The 20,406-nt window shown below is 48.2% G+C and overlaps 1 protein-coding gene across 1 annotated transcript in view; it reads right to left on the bottom strand.

Moving 5' to 3' along the window:
* Nucleotides 1–18,046, bottom strand: part of FBXO32 (F-box protein 32) — a 34,003-nt gene extending 15,957 nt beyond the window's left edge. Inside the window, exons 1-4 of the mRNA XM_041768658.1 lie at nucleotides 17,822–18,046; nucleotides 11,697–11,809; nucleotides 10,780–10,829; nucleotides 9,505–9,597 (exon numbers count right to left, since the gene is read on the bottom strand). Coding sequence (XP_041624592.1) covers nucleotides 9,505–9,597; nucleotides 10,780–10,829; nucleotides 11,697–11,809; nucleotides 17,822–17,937 — 372 coding nt within the window. The 5' untranslated portion in view covers nucleotides 17,938–18,046. The remainder of the gene's footprint in view (nucleotides 1–9,504; nucleotides 9,598–10,779; nucleotides 10,830–11,696; nucleotides 11,810–17,821) is intronic.
* Nucleotides 18,047–20,406: the final 2,360 nt, after the last annotated feature.

Here is a 20,406-nt window from a genome sequence, read left to right as displayed (position 1 = left end):
AGGAAGGCAGCAGCAAAAATTTCTCAATTGACTGCAGAATGACAGGTCAGCCACCCTACGTTTAACCCTATCTCAAGAGAAAGTCCCTTCTTTCACTGCCAGGCGGTGGTGGGGTCAGGAGAAAAAAAAATCCTGGAACTGAAGGAGACCCAGCTTCTCTAGTCAGGTGACCTTTACAACCCCCCCACCTTTTTTTTTGAGTGCCCACTGTCCTAGCATTGTGGTAGGTGACATGGATATGACAGTAAAGACACATGATGGCTAGACTCATGGTGTTTACTGTTAGTCAGTGGTCCTCTCTGTTAGTCACTTAACCTCTCAAACTCCAGTTTCTTCATTTCTAAAATGGAACTAAAAAGACTACCTATTTCACAGGGTTGTTAGGAGAATCAAAGAGAGAAATATGTAAAAACCCACTCTAAATACCAAATATAAGGCATTATTATTATAGTATTTCATCCTCTTCTAGACCCCAGTCTTTTAGTGAAGTTTACAGCTGATATCAAGGTTTAGCAAGCTTTCTATAAAGGGCCAGATAATAGATACTTTGGGCTTTGTGAGCCATATGCTCTTTGTCACAACTATTCAACTACTCAACTCAGCAGTTGTAATGCAAAACAGCCTTAGACAATATGTAAATGAATAAATGTGGCTGTTTTTCAATAAAGCTTTATTTACAAAAACAGGTGAGGGGCCAGACTTGGTTTTTAGGCTATAGTTACCAACTGTAATATGACATAATATAAATTATAATATAAAGTTTTATATATCTGTATCTATCACTAGAATTTAAGAGTAAAGGCTTCAGAGCCAAACTTCCTGCATCAGTTTCCCCATCTGTAAAATATGCATAATGATAGTATCCACATCAGAGTTGCAATGAAGATTGACTGTGTTCATAAAGCATTCATAGCAGTGTCTGGTACAAAGAATATACTCAAATTATTATCATTAGTTTTTATCGTAATACAGAGACTATTAGTAAGTAAAATTACTGCTAAGGAGGGCATAGTGAATTAGTAAAGTACAGCTGGGTTAAAGATCTTTAGAATCCCTGTATTTCAGTTTTATCATTGCCAACCAAATGCTTCAATGGTTTCAAATTTTAATATTCCTTTCTGTCCTTTTTATTATGTTTGTGATACATTTAATAGCTCCCTGTTGATGAGAATTAAAGTTGATACATTTTATGACTTACAAAATTGCATCTACTATGTGGTCTTATTTTGCTAACATTAATGGGGGTTTCCTACATACCAGTGACTGCACTAAGCACTTCCATGTACGATCTGATCTTGCTTAGTCTTCAATGGTAAGCTGGTGAGTTGGGTTCTCCATTTGATAAAAGAGGACACTGTGGCTCAGAGAATTTAAATACCTAAAGTCACACCAGCAGTAAGTGGTAGAGCGAGGGCTTGTGCCCATTTGTGTCTTAACAGAGAACATGTATTTTGATCACTTAAAGACTTCAGCTTTTCAGGGTCAATCAAATTTGCACCTAGGGCCAAACTTTAAAACTAGTGGCAATATCATGTATTGCTCTCTTCTGGGAGACAGAGTTTGAAGTTCTGTATCAGGATTACATTGTGACAGGTAATCAGTTTTTACCAGTGAGGGAGAAATAATCCCCAGAAAGTGTTAATAACTGGGCTGGGGCAGTTGCTTTGGGCAAACCATTTAGTTCTACTTTCCACATCGGCAGAACTCTGCGGGGCCCCAAACCAGTGGATAGTATCATTTGGAACTAGTGGTCAAAGAGGACGGAATTAATTAATTTTACTTCTGTGTTAAGAGAGCTGTGTGCCTAGGGGAGCAGGACTTTATCTTGCAATTTATTTACCAAGATGACTTAGACAACAAGAGAGCAGAAGAAAATGTCTTGTTTGGAAATAGCTGTTTCTTTTCTGCTGGGCAAATTTTAGCCCAGGTGCCAGTAATTTGTGGCTGTGCTGAGGAGGAGGAGGGGGAGGAGGGGGCGCTCTCAGGCTCCTCCTGAATTCCACGGTATGACTGGGTATGACTGCCTGCGTGGGCAGGCTGGCTATCGGGCGTGATCTGCAGTGACTAGTAGTGCAGTAACAGGAATGGTTCTGGGCTACCAGAGGAAGGGATGGTGGTCACCGCATGCAGAAACCACATCCTGCCCTTCAGCTTTGGCTCATGCTACTTTTGGAGATATCGAGGAGGACAAAAATCGAGCTGCAAGCAAGATCTCAGAGCAAACCTTGGAGCAGATCCAACCATGGTTTGCAGTGGCGTGTGGAACACAAATGGGCAGAAGCGAGATTTCTCACCTCTCTCACTTTACCACAGAAAGAGCAGGTCTCTTCTCTCCTCTTCATCAGAGCATATGTACTTTACAAACACATGAGCTCACGTCACTTCTCTGCTTGTAACCCTCAAACAGCTTCCCTTTGCATTTCGAGAAGAATCTAAACTCTTTTCCTTGATTGGTAAGGTCCTCCTTGATCTGGCCTGTGCCCCTTCTCAGCATCCCTTTTTTGTCTTTTGGAATCGAGGAGTGTTGTAGCTGCAAGGGACCTGGGCAAGAGTATCCCTAAGTCCCTCCTCTGTAGGTGAGGCAGATCATGGTGATCAGATGACACAATCACAGTTGGTGGCAGAGGGGCTGGGCAGTCAGGCTGGAAGTCCTAAGGGGTCTGGGCCCAGACTGAGGTTTTAGGAGCAAAATCACATAGAATGCACACACATCATAGATACCTTCCAGGGAGACAAGCAGCTGAGACTTAGAGGGATGCTAAACAATTAGGGCTTCGGAGGCATCAACAGAAGCAGTAGTAGCTGCCCTGACTATTTGTTTGAGACAAAACCACATGGGGGTTAACCATAAGGCTGTTGCTCAAGGCATATCTTGCATAGACTATTAAGAACATAATTCATCTCTAAGTTCTCTCATCTCCCATGACAGTGGGCCTTCTAGTTTGTATTATAGATCTGATGGAGAAACATGCCTCACACTTATCAGAGGCAGGAAAGAAACTCTCACATGCTCAGTACCCAAGCCGGGTGCCTAGGGAAGATTTTTGTCTTTTGCCGGAAACCCTCGGTTGCCTCAGGCAGTGCCTCTGCTTGTACTGAGCGCCACGTACTTTCAAGACCCATATTTATCCAGTGGATAACACAGATTAAAAACCTGGAAGGTTTTGTCCTGACTTTGAGCTTGGATGCTGACAGGTTGGAAGAGGGAACATTTCAGCTACATTAATAATCTTCAGGCATGTCAAGATTGGGTAAATATTATTTGCAAGGGAAACATCTCTCTAACGGAGGGCGTTAGAATCCTAAGAAGGAGGGCCAAGTTTACACAAATTAATTGTATTCTCATCTGAGAGAAACTTGCCCTGTCTTCTATCCATCCCAGATATTTTTGAACTTGTAATGGTGCCCTTCTCCCTGCTGCCTCAGTCTAAGCAGCTCTGTTTGCCTCAGCACTCCTGCTTAAATTGGGCTTCCCATCTACTCCAGCACTCCCTCACCTCCACCCTAGGATTCCATGAGGCTGGATGTCACATCACCCTGGGTCCCCGGCCTACCAGCAACTCCCCTGCCACTCCTGTTCTTTCTCATCTCCAGATTCCTGCTCATGCCACTTGTCCCTGTGGGGTTTGCTACTTGCTTGCCTCTTTCTTTTTTTTTTTTTTTAATTTTTTTAAAATTTTTATTTATTTATGATAGTCACAGAGAGAGAGAGAGGCAGAGACACAGGCGGAGGGAGAAGCAGGCTCCATGCACCGGGAGCCTGATGTGGGATTCGATCCCGGGTCTCCAGGATCGCGCCCTGGGCCAAAGGCAGGCGCCAAACCGCTGCGCCACCCAGGGATCCCTACTTGCCTCTTTCTACTTGCCAAATCCTGGCCATCCTTCAAGGAAGGAGGCTCGTTCTTCAATCTCAGGCTCTACCTCTTCCAAGAAGCTGTCTCTAATATGCCCTCGTCCAGTCTCCTGGACAGGACCAAAACCCAATTTGCCACTACAGTCATTTCAACCTTGTCCCCACAGAGTGGCTCTGACAAGCAAGGGCCAGGTCTTTGTTGATTCTCAAGTGGCTTTGGCAATACTAGGTAAATGTCAGAGGTTTCATCCAGAAATACCTGTTTAGGAATTTGAAAGCATTCACCTGAAGCAGTCTGTGATCTCTGGGGACCTAGCAGGAGGATGCTGTCAATTTGAGGGGCCTTCTGATCCTAGCTCACAGATACTGTAAACAAACCTCTGTTTTACCCTCAGCTAGAGCACTTAGACTATAGTGTCAAATGCTCTCAGAACTCACCTCCTCGAATGGGAGGAAAGTCTACTGAATTGGCATTTAAAACTCAGCTCACAGACAAAGGCTTAAAAGCCTCAAAGAGAGAGAGAGAGAGAGAGAGAGAGAGAGAGAGACTCAAATAAGCAATCTACACACACACAAAGAAATAATATAATCCCGAAACATATGGGAAAATATTCAAATTCAATCATAATGGGACATGTAAACTAAAACAACACTAAATGCAGCATAAGATCCTGGATTGGAACCTGGAACAGAAAAAGCACTCATAGAAAAATACAGTGAGATTAAAAAATAGACAAACAAAAACCACCTCAGCTCACCCGTCCAACTTATCCTATCCCCTTGGATAGTAAGCACCTAACTTAAACCTAGAAACTAGACATAATTTTTATATAAAATATATTGCCGGGCCCATGGTGGGATAAGGTTTAGATTCTGAGTCCTTGAGAAAAGCTCTGATCCTGTGGTCTCCAAAGTGGGACTGGGGAGGCAGACAGGCAGAAAAACCATAAAACGCCAATCTCTCCATTTTATTTCATCTCTATTATTCCTATCATTTTTCTATTTGTGTGTTTTCTAATGCCTGTAATGAGGATCCGAAAGATGAGGACGTTAATAGCAACAATGATTCTCATCAAGTGCTTACCATGTACCAGGCACTGCTGAAAAGCATTTAAATTAAGTTTTGATTCTCTGAGCAACATGACGGGACAGATACCATTGTTAGCACCTTTTATAGGGATGTGATTCACACATGAATTTATGAACGTAGAGAAATTGAAAGTACATGCTTACACCATTTGTTTAGGAGCCCAGGGTCAAAATACCACTGTTCTGGGCTCTTGGCCATCCCTCATTTTCTCAGGTGCTCCCCACGTGTGTGGGTACCCTCATGCTTCTGCATGTACCCCATTATTTCTGCAGGCACCCCTGCTTTCTCAGGTAGCTCCCTACTTCTGTGTATGCTTCCTCCAATTCTGAGGGCATACCCTCATGTCTTTGGGGTACCCAGATATTGCAGGATCTGCTTGCCTGAATGCTTGTTATAACTGAAAGCCATGAAATCTAACAGACACAGACTTTCTCCTATAAAATCACTGGCAGCCTAATCAACACTCACTGAAGGATCCCACCCTGTGCCCTCTAATGTTAATACCCTGCAGTGGATTCTCACCATTCCCAACCGTTTCTGCGAAACTTTCTCAAATAGGCTCACAGCTCTGTTCTTTTGACTTTGTTGCCTTTGGGGTGACTGGCCTCCTTTCCTCCATCCACCTTCTGTGTCCCAATGGAAAAAGAACCCCCGGTTTTAAGACCCAGGTGGCAGGGGCCACCTTCCATCTGAGGAAGGCGCCGAATCTGTGCAGTGCCAAATTAATTCAAGGTCACTGTGGCCAAGGAACCTAGTGAAGGGGCCAGGCTTCTCAGGCACATCACGACCCACCAGGGGGTTGGCAACAGCACGCCCTTAATTTAAGGCATTGGGTTTGAATTTGAGTCATAGTGCCATATTTCAGCCTTTTCCTTGCCAAACCGCCAGTCAACTTAAACTAAAACATGTTTTTGGAAAAGACTTTCAGGGGTGGTAGGAATGCAGTAACTTGCTGGAAACATTCAAATGGTCTTAGGGTGGTAATGCAGAAAAAAATAAGAATGTGCCTTGGTTTAGGCTGTGATATTCTTTTTTGCTGCAGAGGGCTAGGGAATGGGGTTGCAAGTATTGGCTTGTCCTTTCTGATCTGCTAGCACATATGGGTCACATTGTTCCAATCAGGAAGTGGTTCTCAAAGTTCTCTAGGACCTTGCTGGTCTGGAGGTGGCATCTACAGCCCATGGAGAGAGCTGGAAGACCAGGTCAGAGGTCACCCTGGCATTAAAGCATCAAAATCCTCTCCTGCCAATGTGCCTCATTGTATCTTGCTTAAAAACACAGCATGCAAAATATGGCATTTGGGCTCCCAATAGTTTTTTGAGCTGGTTCTCAATCTTGAAAACACAGGATCACCTGACGGACAAATTTAGGTAGCAATGTGTGGCCACTACCTTGAACTAATTAAACTGGATGCTCTAGAGGTGGGTTTCTATAGACCAACAAGCTTTGCAGGTACTTCTAAGGTGCAGCCAGTTCAAATGTGAACCAGTGGATCATAGCAGGCTTGCTTCAGAGAGCCATGAGGTGGTGTGTGGTCTTCAAAGCCCTCTCCTGGTTTACTGGAGACCTACTTTCTTCACTGGCCTCTCTGTGCCCTGGCTGATTTAATCAGCACTCACCTCCTTGTGGTGACCAAAGGCCAACCCCACACCAGCCCAGCCTCTGGAATCCTCGCCAGCTCCCCAGGGGAATTTCCAAAATGTGTTGGTCTTGAGGCACGGTGTAAACTGATTTTTTTTTTTTTTTTTGTAAACTGATTTTTAAAATGACCTTTCATAAATGGGTAAGTTGTTGCCTCTAAAGATTTTAAGTCTTCTTAAATCCCATAGTTAAAATTGTATTTAAGCCATTGGGGGTATGTAGAAAATGAGGTGAAGGCAGTGAGTATAATCTGAAGCCTATTAAAATAAGATACAAATGTTCTATGAAAACCTTTCCAGTTTATATTCAAATATTTGACTCCAAAAATTCCACAAAATCTTCATACTTACTGATAAAAGTTATAAAATTCAGAGATAGTGGTGTTAGCCCTCTCTTTTATTCCCTCTGCATTGTCTGTTTCTGAAGATGATAGCCAGGATGAATACAGCACATTTTTTAAAAATGTACTTGGCTTTAAAGAGATTAAAAGGCTTTTTTTTTTTTTTTAAGGCCTTCAAAGTTGGTTCAGTTGTTCACTGGACCAAGGTATCACTTTAGTACTAAATTAAGAAACTGTTAGGTGGAAGTAGTAAGATGGGAAGGCATACTGGCAAGCTACTTTGCAAAGTTGGCTTGAGGATAAGAATATCTGAGATGTGCATGGGGTCCACTAGAAGAAAACCCTCAAAACGCAGTGCCTATCATTAAAATGTTTTAAGCTCTTTATAAAAATAACATTATTTCTCAAATTATAGAGGATTCTAACAGTGAGGGGGAAAAAGATTGTTCTTTCCAAAATAGAAATATTTTCCACTATTGCTGAACCTGACAACTCAGAAAGCAGTTTAGTAGTTTCTCTAACTTAAATATTCTATAAGGAAAAGTCCTCATATTTTACAATTAGATACTATCAGATACAAGCTCTCTATGCTGGGTCTTTATCAAGTGCAAAATTTCCTTTTTTTTTTTTTAAGGGAAAAACATTTATCAACTGGCTGAGAAGGCATATTAGAAGAATCAGTAATAATTTTGGTTAGTAGGTGATAATAAGTATTAGTAGCTGACTCTGAATAACAGATTCTGGTTTGCAGGGTATCTCCACATAGAATACATTGCTGATAGACAGCTACCCTGTGAGGTTGTTCTAAGTCCTAATAGAAGGGGCAGCGGAGTCTGAGAAGCTGAAATAGCTGGAGAGTAGTGGAGCTGCGCCTGACCTTGGATCATTGTTCCTTTGATCCTCTGCATCTGAGAGTAACTGAGAGTAAGGACTCTGAGACTGACCCGATTTCAGATTCCGATTCTATTGCTTATGTAGCTTTGTGACCTTGGACAAGTCATTTTACCTTGTTGTACTGCCATCTATTTAAACAGATCATCAAAGTACCCACACTTCATAGGGTCAATGAAAGGATAAAGGTGAATACACGTAATTACACAAAAAATAGATTTTTGCTGTTAGGACCTTGTTCCTGTGCTTGATTTCTTGTGAAAGGAAAAACAGGTAGGAAGGAGAGCCATCTAAAAACTGACCCTTTAGCTGATTAGTTTGTAATTAAGACATCAGAACTGAGTGTCCTCCTCTGACACCTAGGACATGGAAACTATTCATATTCTTAGCAACAGAGTTTCCAGCTCTTGCTGGGCCTGTCTCCAACTAGCCTGGGCTGGGTTGCAGGCCACAGCGATCTCTGAAGTGGCACAGTCATACTGAATGACACAAACATTTCATCAAGAAGGCCTCTTATTTTCATCCCTTTTGGATTGGAGTAAGGGCTCAGCTAAGAGCTGACAGGTCTGCTCATGTGGTCACAGGCTCAGCCCAGAGCTCCTAACCTGCAAGGAGGCCTGGGTATCAGGTCAGTTGGGACGGCCAGGCCTGCATCTGCCCAGATGACAGGTGAATGATCCAGGCCTCAAGGGGGCTTGAATGTCATCGTTCTGGCTGGGCCGTGGCAATCATCTGACTCAGTGACCCAGCGCTGTGAAGCACAACAACCCAGGAAAAAGAAAATAAAAACCCAACCAACCAACACCCCTCGTGGGTAAATTCCCGCTTACTTCTGAGCTGAAAACCCAAAGAGCTGCCACCTCCCCAGGAGGAGAGGGAGACACAGACATTCTGACCATGGACAGAAATGCACAAGAGAGTCAAGGGGGAGAAAACAACAACAATAAATCAATTAAAAAGGATCACGGACTTGAACAGCATGGTTAGACTCATTTTCTTGACTACGTCTATCGTGACTATTTCGCTAAACCTCATTAAAAAAATTTATTTTTCTTCCCAACACAGGGTTTCAAATGGAAAGCAACTGGCCCAAACAGGTAGTTTCAAGCTTTAGGTGACTAGGTGAATGCGAGACCCAGTAGGTCATCACGTGGGGTGCAAGGGAGTCCTGGGAAAGAAGCATGGGCAAGTGCTCTGAACTCCTCTGGTTTTGTAGCCTCAACGAAGAATGCCTTGGGGTCACCTAGAGTCCGATAAAGCATGACAAGGAGGAGGACAATGAGAACAATCAGAGGTACAGAAGGTTTTTAAAACAATCCATGGTGGTTTTCAGATTGCTTACGACTGAGTTCTCCCTTGCTAATGTTGCTGCCAGAGCTCTTGGTGCCTGCAGCATGGTCCCATTTATCCATGGTGGAGAATGGGGGGTGGGGGGGTGGGGGTGCTCACATGAGATAGGATTATGGCCATTCCTGTCTGTCACAGCCAAGCTCAGGGACGCATCCTAATGGGATCCACATAAGGACCTGAAGTAGGTCTGGAGAGAGGGGGAGGGGAGAAGTCTGTTTTCTGCTCTGTTCCAAATTCCTAGAGTCCTAAGAAGTTATTTGGGGGGCAGGGGCAGGAAACTACCTCAAGACAACCTGAAAGACAATTCAGCTGAGACTCTGGTAACCTACAGAAACTTACCCGCACAACGTAGTTAAATCTCCTGGAATCCAGAATGGCAGTTGAGAAGTCCAGCCTGTTGAAGGCTTCCCCCAAAGTGCAATATCCATGGCGCTGGACATGAAAACAGGGGGTGCAGAGGTCATTCTCCAGAACAATCCACCTGGACTCTACTGACAAGACTGGATGGCTGTCATAGGGAACCTGTGGCCATCTGTTGCTTTCCTGTGCCATAATAAGCACTTTCTGGGAACCCCCTGCGAGCCACAAAGATGCGCAGTGTAGACAGCAGCTGCTTTAGTCAGTGACTCACATGTTAAACACCCCTCTTTATGATTTGTACCACTTGAGCCCTTGCACAAACTTGAATGGGGAAATCATAAGTAGTTGCTGATCAAGGAAAGGTCAGGAGTTGGGATGTACTATGGGAGGAGAATTAGACTTCCTTGTGTCAACTGTGCCTGCCACCTTGCCTCGTATCTTTAGTGCTTTTCTCGTTGTGATCATCAGAAGCATTTATAAGGCTTCATGAGGAAGCAAAAAGAAGTTTTGATCTTTTACCCGTGAACACACGAGGAAGTGGGAGCAGAGAGTCCTGATTCTGTCCCAACTCCAAGTATCTGGGTAGTCATGGGTATATCCTTGACCCCCTGCAGGGCCACAACCCACATAGGGATGTACATATTCATCAAGGTCCCTGACAGAGAAATTCTAGCCTCTACCATACTGCTTTGTATCCCAGCTCTCTGAGCAGATGCCTGTGCAGAGAGAGAATGTATGTAAAAAGGTTTTATGAAGTGCCACGCAAATGTACTAATTACAGTGTCTTTTCCCCTGTGCAGGCACTGAAACTTCTGCAGTATTTAGGGATTAGCTCTTCTAGGGCTAAAACTTCACAAAGTTGGAGTCTGAAGCTATCTCAGAATCAAAGAGAGGCACTGTTCTGGGGGAGAGGGGAAGGCCAGTGCTTTACAATAATACATCTGAGATGGGTATATTAATCTTTATAAAGCTCTTTTACACTCTGGTTTCTCTTCATATCGCATAAATCTTTCGCCTTTTACATACAGAATCTCACCGAATGACTAGGGAGTCCACTTAGTGACTTTTGCTTATCACTCACTCTGTAGCCCTAAATTCTGATGGTTGGGTAGGTGGTGGCTGCTTGCCACCACCACCAGCACCCAAGGTGACAGCCACGATTTGAAATAATATTCTTGCCTAATTTTCCTCCCTACCCTATTGGGAGAGGCATAAAGCTAAGAGATATTCTTTAATAAACAGATGGATGCTCACCTCTTTAGTACTTCCTTTGTGAACATAGATCCATTTTTCTTGGTGGAAATCTACACAGGCAAAAAAATAAATAAAAATTTAAAACAAATCCCCCCATAGCTTTAAAATGTGCAACATGCTCCGATTTTTAAACTTGCTTCTTTTTCATGTATTTCAAAGTATAAAATGTTTTGACAAAAAAGACAAAGACTCTATTGACAATCCAAGAGATGCAAATGCCTAATTTCTGCGGTGTATACATACATACTGGAGTTATAGCTTACTTGGTCTGAAGTGCTCCAAGTCTTTGATCATCAGATTTAGTAGACCAAAGCTCCAAATTGAAAAAAAAAAAAAATCAAATACCCAAGTATAAATTTGTTTTAAATGCCAAGCCTATAACTACTACAAGGCCATAAAAAATAGAAATAAAGCAGATAACAGGAAGAAATCATGTTGTACAGGTAGATTAAATTAAAAATCTGTAATTCCTGCTTATTAATAGAACTTGATACTCTTACATTCGGCATCTAGAGATGTAATAGTATTTACACAAGGAAAGAGGGAGAAACAAATCTATTTCCAAAGCCTCAGAGCCCAGTGCCAAATAAAAGCACATGCTGGCACTGATTCAGCTGACCATATCACTGGATAATAACTAAATTAACTACATCAAATACAAGTGACAAGCAGAAGAAAAACACCCCAACTACCAACTGACTTATAAACAAGACCATAAAGAACGCGTTAATCTTGCTTATAAAATGCACAGCCAGTCCTCTGAGTGCAAAGAGCCCAGTAACCTCTGTCAATGACACAGTAAACATTAAAGCAGATGTCTAACATTTGAGGTCGGATTTTTCTTTTTCCTCCCTCAAAGAACCAATCCTAACGATCCTCAAGCAGCTTTCTTCTAAGTTCAAAAACAAATGGCTTACACTGAGTTTTGGTTTTGCTATTCAGCATGTCCTTCTTTCTCTTCTTGGCTGCAACGTCATAGTTCAGGCTGTTGAAAAGATTCTCCTTGTTGTATACTTCCTTGTTGCAGTAACTAGGGATAACAGAAGACGGGATGAGCTGTGACAGCTATACTTTAATCAGAGTGGTTTCTATAAATAGCTTACTGGGTTATAAAACACAAACATACATTTTCACAAACAAAACAGTAAACCCCCCTGAAACGAAGTCTATTCGGGCACAGGCCTCCCTCTTTGGGGATGAGATATTATCACATCTCTGTGGAAGGCAGGGATGGGGGCTTCTGCGTCTTTTGAAATCCCAACAGTGCCTGCCATTGTGTTTGACACACAGCTCTGCACCCTTTAACTCGGGGCAATGCTGTGCACTATAATATTACTTTAAGCAAAAATGATGATTGCAGGGGGAGGGAGAGGGATGGTTACTGGTATCACTGTAGTACACAATGCCTTCATTTTGCAAAAGCATCCACCCTAAGCTGTTTTCTAAAATAACCCCCAGCTTTATGGAGATATAATTCACATACCATACAATCCACCCATTTAAAGTGTACCCGAGGTACTTTTAACTAGCATGCTTCTATCATGCCTTTAAAATAGGATATTTGCCAAAATCTGACTTACACACTATTTCTAAGGGATGTTTAATGCACAGTGCTAATTGTTTAGGTTTTATAGAATTCCGTGACTAACACTAAGTGTCATGCTGCGAGGTGAAGACCCTTCTTCCTAAATGACGCTGGCTGGATTCACAGTTTGTACATTTAGAACAGCCGAAAAGAGAACTGCCCAATTCACAGGTCACTGCAGGGTTCCCGGGTTCAGCTTGGGTCAAGTGCGTATTTCCGTTCTGATAGTTCGGATAGGCTGAACTATCATTTCAGGGGACTGAGTTCTATCCTATTCCACCACGTGACTTTAAAGCAAATCTCTGAAGTGCTTCCATAGAAGAGATGCTGGAGATATACTGAGGTATAGTGAGTAGATTCCCCAAACCCCATGGGTATGGATGTGCAAGGCAGGATTTATAATGCCCACTGGTAAAACGTACATTAGGGGCTTTTTCTTATATCACCAATATATCAGAGTCCTTTAATTTTGGGGGTTCCTCCACTGAATTTAAAATGTGATTTGCTGGGGTCCCTGGGTGGCGCAGCGGTTTAGCGCCTGCCTTTGGCCCAGGGCGCGATCCTGGAGACCCTGGATCGAATCCCACGTCGGGCTCCCGGTGCATGGAGCCTGCTTCTCCCTCTGCCTATGTCTCTGCCTCTCTCTCTCTCTCTGTGTGACTATCATAAATAAATAAAAATTTTAAAAATGTGATTTGCTTTGTATCTCTTTCTGACATACATCTGTTTGGTAATATGGGATACACCTGCACTTCTCCATTCCACGGACATTATGTAAATGGTAAAAGAGAAAACAGGGTTTACAACAATTTCCAGTATCTGGTTGTTGCACGAGTCTCTCAAACAGCACTTCAGTAAGTATCCTGCTACCTAAATGCTTACACGAGACATTACCAACAATATACTCAGTGTTTCTGGGCCCACAGGGATGAGCTGGATGGATAATAATTTGTTAATCTGCCCTAACAAGACCACATTTAATACCATTTATTGAGTTTCCTAGTATCGATTGCCTTTATCTAATCATTTGGGGGAAACAGGATATTTTTAGGTTTCACAGAGATTACTGCAGAAAGGCTCTCTCTTAGAGACAGTTTCTTAAGTAAGCCAAGGGTGAATGTTTGGGCCAGGCTTCGTGTCACCCAGGAGCATGTGCTTGTCTACTTGTACCACTATCGTGTACAGAACCACTGACCAGCCCGTTATCTGCTCCCAGGTCAGCAGGAAAGCCGGACAGTACTAAGGGAGAGATGAACTCTGAGTCCTTAGAGCCAACAAGAAATTTTAATCAAAGTTGAGAACAGAAAAAGATGGAAGGGCACTTGACTGGTCCATGATATACCGAGGCTAAAAACAGCTTTAGAAAGCAAGGTTAGAACCTTTTGCATGTAAAAAGGCCACATGAAGGCTCATTTTTAAAGAAAACACACTCCTGGCACCATGAACGAAGGCCTAGAGTCCAAATTCCACCAGCAGAGAGCCATAAAGTGAAGCAGTCTTATTCTCTTTAATCACACATTTGAGATTCAGCGGAAAGTTTTCGGAGGCTAGGCCATAGATCGTGGCCATTCCCCAGAAATCTTAAAGATTTACAGTTTATCTTACTCTCTTCTAATTGAGAACATTACTCAAAGGAATCTGAGCACCTGCCTTCCTTATAGAAATGGCAATAATCTGCCTTAAGCCCAAGTGACTAATTTCCAGGTAGCTTAAGAAGAATTTGACATCACTGATGATGTTCTTTGACTGAAGAATGTAGAAAAGCCTCAACCAAAGACAAAACCTGCACTTTTCTTTTGGTGATTAGGTTTTCTTTTGGTGATTAGGTTGTAGGGCCTGGAAGCAAGGACTGTAAGATTTGCGTTGCCAGCGTATATGCTTTCTGTCAAGCAAGAATATATTCAGTTAGAGGCTATTTTGAGAGTTATGTCCATTTCAAGGAAATGCAAAGCTGACTGAAAATTACAACTGAAAATTTTAACATGAAAAGCCACCACCATTTAGGAACCATGACATTTAATTTTTCTTAAAGGCTCCATTTCTTCATTAAATTTGATAATAGCCACTACAGTTGCTATTTCGTGGTCAATTTTGACTAATCTTGATTTATAAAGGCACAGGCCTAGAATAAGAGAAAAGACCTCTCCTAGCCATATTCTATCTATCAACATGCACATACCAAGATACTGAAACACAACTTTAGAAAAGGTGGAAAGATTTCAGAATTAAGACCATTTGGGCAGAGGAGATAAAAAGGATGGAAGGGAGAAAGAGAGACCTATTTCTCATTTTGTTTGCAGTAACAGGCCATTTAAGAAAGCTGTGGCCTGCTCCAAAGGGCTTAGTTGTAGAGTAAGGCCAGTGAGATTTCTGTGCTAATTTGCTCCAATACATGGCCAAATTGTCAAACTCCCTGGGCTAGTGCCCGGATTATTCTGGTAAAACCATCAACCTCATATATGAAGCTCATGTGGCTTCCTTGCACACGGTATACACTCATAAAAAATCTGAACTATTATTTTTATCTCCTGTACTACTCATCTAGGGTACTAAGGTAAACTTCCTGCTTCCTGGTTCAGCCTCAGCTATACTGGAAAGCAACACTGGAGATTCCAACTGCAGGACTGTAGATTTGGGGAAGAGTGGCCTGAGGCTCACATCACTGGGATTATTCATCCTGGGGGTGGGTGAGGCAGGGGGACTGTTGGTGATAGGGGCTTGGAGGTGTCTCCTCCACCACATCCTTGAAGCATCCTTGGACTACCCCAAATTCACACCAAGCTCTTTCCTCGAATTTTTCATCTGCCCACCAAATTTAAATTTGTCTTCCGTCTTATGCTGTTTCCACCTTTTAACAAGGGGTGCTGCTTTAAGTGCATCCTACATTCTGCCATGATCTCTGTTCAGGGCATGTAGCTGGGATGGGCTTTGCACCATTCTGCTGTTGGAGGGAGACAGAGACAGCGGCCAGCAGAGTCCAGAGAAGGTGTGCTGTGCAGACACGCTGTGGTCAACACTAAACACTGTTCCCAGGTCGGAACACACCAAAGGCACCCTTCATTCCCCCACTCTTGCTCCGACAGCTGACAGAATGGTACATGGCATTAGAGAAGAGTTCCATGCCTCAGTAGTCCTCTGTTTTATTACTCATTCCTTCCTCTTTTGAAAGGGTCTGCCTTTTGTTTTCTCCTAACAGGAGAGGCATTCAACTTCACCTGTGCAGTTGGGCCTTCAGCCCAAACCTTACATCACAGAGAAACATCACCAAGGCTAAAAACAGTGGGGATATTTGAGACTACAAACCTAGGTCTCAGAAGGCCAACTGCTTTTAAGAAGTTGGCAGACTTCTCATGCTAAGTAGGGAAGGGATTGTTTACAATTGGTGGAGGAAAAAAAAATACTCCACAAACAAACAGCCAGCTGCTTTGCTAGGAGCTACCAAATGATTCCTAAACTCTGACTCATTCCAGAACCACAGGTGGTCACTATATTGATCACCATTTGTGATAATGTGGCAGTCCCACAGCTCTGGCTCAGAAGGCAGGAAATGGGAGGAAAGAAAGGAGGCTCATGAAGGGAATAGAGGGGTGTGAAGCTACCGGACCCCAGCCTAGGTTAAACTTTTACAGTAAGTTAAAACCATCTTCAGGTCTCCTATACTATAGCAAGAGAGGCACCACTATTCGCTTCTCAAGGGGAGTGATACCGGGTTATCTCCTGGAGTAGATACAGTGTGAATATTTATTTGAACCAGAGGCTCTGTATTTTGAATCCTCTCCTGCAGAGCCCAGTGGTCTGTATCCTACTGAATAGCATCCTATAATTATATGTGGGTGAGCCACTGCGACACCATTCAGCAGATCATTGCTGTATCTCTGCAGAAAGCATCTGAACTGTTGCACAGAAATACAGTACCAAACTCTCAGATTGTCATTCCTTAGGAAAGAGGAGGCAGGAAGGAAGCTTCTAGTCTAAGGAGAAAAATTTAGGCAGAATTGGTAATTTGCATCCCTAAAAGGGAAGAGTCTAGTGACAGCAGTTGGTCATTTTTCTATAAGTAAGTTATCTGATTTTCCATAAATAAGATTCCTCATTTGCTCCCCAAACTCCACAGGCACTGCCTCAAAGTATCTTTCACATAAGAGTTATATATGCTCTCATTTTTCCTGACAGACCCCCCCCCCCCAGGATTAAATCCTTTTAGGTTTGTTGTTGTTTGTTTTTCATTGGAACACTAAAGGAGTTTAATGCTTTACAAATCACAGACAGCTGGGGGGGGGGGGCGGGCTCTGAAGGTCAAGCTATCAAAATAACCATACTTTCTTGATCATTTCTGTAAAATTGAGTGCCAGGGGCTCATCCAAAAAAAAAAAAAAAATCACTGGTAAATCTCAATAAGCACAAGCCTGGTCCAGTCACAGACATCACCGAAATCAATTTAAGGGCTCTGGTTCGCCAGTGGTTTTGGCCAAAGGCTTCACAAAAAGGCACCCACGGATGACTGGGCTGCACTGATCTCCCCTGGGCCCACTCTCATTGCTCTTCTCACCTGTGCCACATGGCAGGGGTCTGGAGGTCGGCTGTTGGGACCCGGGACTGACCGATTGATTCCACACCAGTGAACGTACTAGACAGCGAGCAGTCCCGTGTTCCTAACCAAGCGGAGCCCCGGATCGAGCGGAACTCGGATTTTTCCACCAGACTGACGGAGCTCAGGTGGGGCCTCCCGTGAGCCAAGCGGGCTTTTTGCAGTCGATGCGCATCCCTCGAATTTATTTCGGCCAGGACGCCGACCCAAAGGGCCGCCCGCCGGGGAAACAGGTGCAAACGCTTCGTCCTTCCCGCAGCACAGCTCCGGGTTGCCGTGCCGCCTCCCTTCCCTGCCCGCCCTCGAGCGCCGGTGCCCGGGGACCGTCCGGCCGCCCCTCCGGGCTACGCATCCTCCCTGCGCGCTGCGCGGTGGCCCGGGCGTGGGGAGAGCCTGGAGGCGCTGGCCCCGGGTCCCCGCGCGGCGCCCGCTGTGCCCACGCGCTGGGGTGCCCGAGCCCCGCCGCCCCGCGGGGCCAGGCGCGCACCCACTCGCCCGCGCCCCCGCACAGCAAGCTGCGCGGCCCGTCCTCAAGGCGGGGGCCCCAACTTGTGTGCCTAAGTTCGGACGTTTGCGGACAAGATCCGCGCTCGTCGCCGGATGCTCAGAGCGACGGGGGCTGTGCCCGCTGGGAGTCGCTGGCCTTGGACAGGAGAAACCAAATTCCCCGAATCCCCGGCTCCGGCGACCTCTGCAGAAACCCGGTCAACGGCACCCCCCCCCCGGGCACCCCGCACCCCACCTCTCGGCCCGGGGCTCCCTCCTCATCCTGTTGCAGTCCCGCCGCCCCCTCCCCCGCACTCACCTGCCCCGCGCCCCCCGCCCCCCCCAGCCCGGCGCCGGCTGGGGTCGGTGGCGGATGCACTCACCTGCCGAGGTCGCTCACGAAGCCGCCGCTCTTCTCGTCCAGGAAGCGCTTCCAGCCGTCGGCCGTCTTCACCCAGCTCTGCCCGGGGGACCGCCAGTCCTGCCCGAGGAACGGCATGGCACCGGGGCCAGGGGCCGACCCGGCGGGCGGGCGCGCGGGCGGGCGGCCTCGGGGCGGGGGCGGGGGGCCGGCCGCGGGGTCTGGGCGCTGCGGGGCCGGGGCGCTGCGGGGTCTGGGCGCTGCGGGGCCGGGGCGCTGCGGGGCCGGGGCGCTGCGGGGTCTGGGCGCTGCGGGGCCGGGGCGCTGCGGGGTCTGGGCGCTGCGGGGCCGGGGCGCTGCGGGGTCGGGGCGCTGCGGGGTCTGGGCGCTGCGGGGTCTGGGCGCTGCGGGGCCGGGGCGCTGCGGGGTCTGGGCGCTGCGGGGTCTGGGCGCTGCGGGGCCGGGGCGCTGCGGGGTCTGGGCGCTGCGGGGCCGGGGCGCTGCGGGGTCGGGGCGCTGCGGGGTCTGGGCGCTGCGGGGCCGGGGCGCTGCGGGGCCGGGGCGCTGCGGGGTCTGGGCGCTGCGGGGTCTGGGCGCTGCGGGGCCGGGGCCGGGGCGCGGGGCTGGCCGGACTGCTGCGCCGCGGTGGCGGCCGCGCTATTTATCCCGGGCCGCGGGCCCCGGCCCTTTGTTGCCGGAAGAGCCGCCTGCTCGCAGCCCGGCCCCCCCGCGCGAGCCCACGTGGCTTTGTTTATGGGCTCGGCTTGTTTTCCGAGGCGCCCGCGGCTCCCGCTCCCCGGGCTGTTGCACAACCGCGCGCCGGTGGAAACTTGAAGCGGCGCTGAGCGACCGGGGCTCCCGCCGCCCCCCGCCCCCCGCCCCCAGGGCGCAGCTGCCGCCGCCGGAGAACCGGGCCCCGTCCCCCCGCGGCCCCGGGGCTGGCGAGGTGCAGGAGCGAGGCCGCAGCGGCGTCTGGGGCGCTCCCGGGCGGAGGGGGAGGGACGAGGGATCGCACCCCCACCCCCACCCCCACCCCCACCCCGCAGCCGAGGTGTCACCGGGAGCCCCGCAGCCCGAGCCGCCCTTCGCGACCCGGGGGGGGAGGGGAGGGATCGCACCCCCCACCCCCACCCCCACCCCCGCCCCCCAGCCGAGGTGTCACCGGGAGCCCCGCAGCCCGAGCCGCCCTTCGCGACCCGGGGGGGGGGGAGGGGAGGGATCGCACCCCCCCACCCCCACCCCCCCCCCCCAGCCGAGGTGTCACCGGGAGCCCCGCAGCCCGAGCCGCCCTTCGCGACCCGGGGGGGGAGGGGAGGGATCGCACCCCCCACCCCCACCCCGACCCCCACCCCCCAGCCGAGGTGTCACCGGGAGCCCCGCAGCCCGAGCCGCCCTTCGCGACCCGGGGGGGGAGGGGAGGGATCGCACCCCCCACCCCCACCCCCACCCCCACCCCCCAGCCGAGGTGTCACCGGGAGCCCCGCAGCCCGAGCCGCCCTTCGCGACCCTGGGGGGGAGGGAAGCGGGGGGAGGGGGACGGCAGCCTCCTGGCCTCTCGGCGCCTCAACCCGGCTCTGCGGGCGGCGGGGGTGGGGTGCATAGCGCCCCCAGCTCCCAAACTGTCGTTGCCGAGTCCGCTGCCAGGCGCGTGTCCGAGGCTGGCAAAGGAAGGAGAAGCACCGGGGGCCGGGCGGCCTCTGTGCCCGCGGGGTGGGAGCGGAGATGGGGGGCCCCTCCCCTCCCTCCCCCCGCCTCTCCGCCCTCGCACCCTGAGGGCGCAGCGCCGACGCCTGGGGTCCCCCCCCCAGCGGTCCGCAGCCCCTTCCAGGTGCGGCCGCGCTCCAGCGCCCGGGGCTGGGCTTCTGTTTTGAGGAGCCGCCGCACCCTCCTGCCCTTCCCGGCTGCTCGGCATCCTCGGGGCTGGCAACGCCTCTCCGGGAACTGCCGGCCACGACTTTGGTCTGGTTTTGGTGAGCGTTAAGGGAGAGGGTCCCCGCATGGCCCTCGGCCCGCGCTGAGGCTCTAAGGGAGGTTCGGGGAGCAGGCCCTGCCGGGGCGCAGGTGCCCAGAGCCTCACGCACTAGGTCCCTAACCCGAGCGTCGTCTTCAGCCGGGAGCGGCCAGTGCGGGGGTGCGCGGCTCTCCCACGAGCGCACTGAGAGCCCAGAAGGGCTTAGACCGCTGGTTTACCAGGGTGGCAAGGCTAGCTTCTTCACAACCCCTAGTACAACCTGAAAGTACCCTGCAAATGAAATTACCCTGTCCACTGTCACTTTTTTTGTTTGTAACAATCCATCCCCCTCCGTCCCTCTCCGCACAGTGTAAACTCCTTCAGGGCTGGTCGGTCTTGTTCAAGGGGCGTCCCAGCACCTCGCCAGGCCCAAAGCAGACCTTCAATAAACTACTCGTTGTAGGAATGGGTGAATGGATGCGGGGGGCTGCTGGCATCGGGGTAGCACCTTGCCCTTCATGACTTCTAGTTATGATGCTTCATACTCTGATCTGTTGGGTGATTAGGTTGCACGATGCAATCGCTGCCAGTTAAAATCCCATGCCCAAGAATTAGTTTCGAACTTGATCCCTCCCTACTCTTCCCTCTGCAGCCAT

Source organism: Vulpes lagopus, chromosome 9, assembly GCF_018345385.1.
Source record: "Vulpes lagopus strain Blue_001 chromosome 9, ASM1834538v1, whole genome shotgun sequence".
In the NCBI taxonomy this organism is placed as follows: domain Eukaryota; kingdom Metazoa; phylum Chordata; class Mammalia; order Carnivora; family Canidae; genus Vulpes; species Vulpes lagopus.
This window is presented reverse-complemented; position numbering and strand designations above follow the sequence as displayed.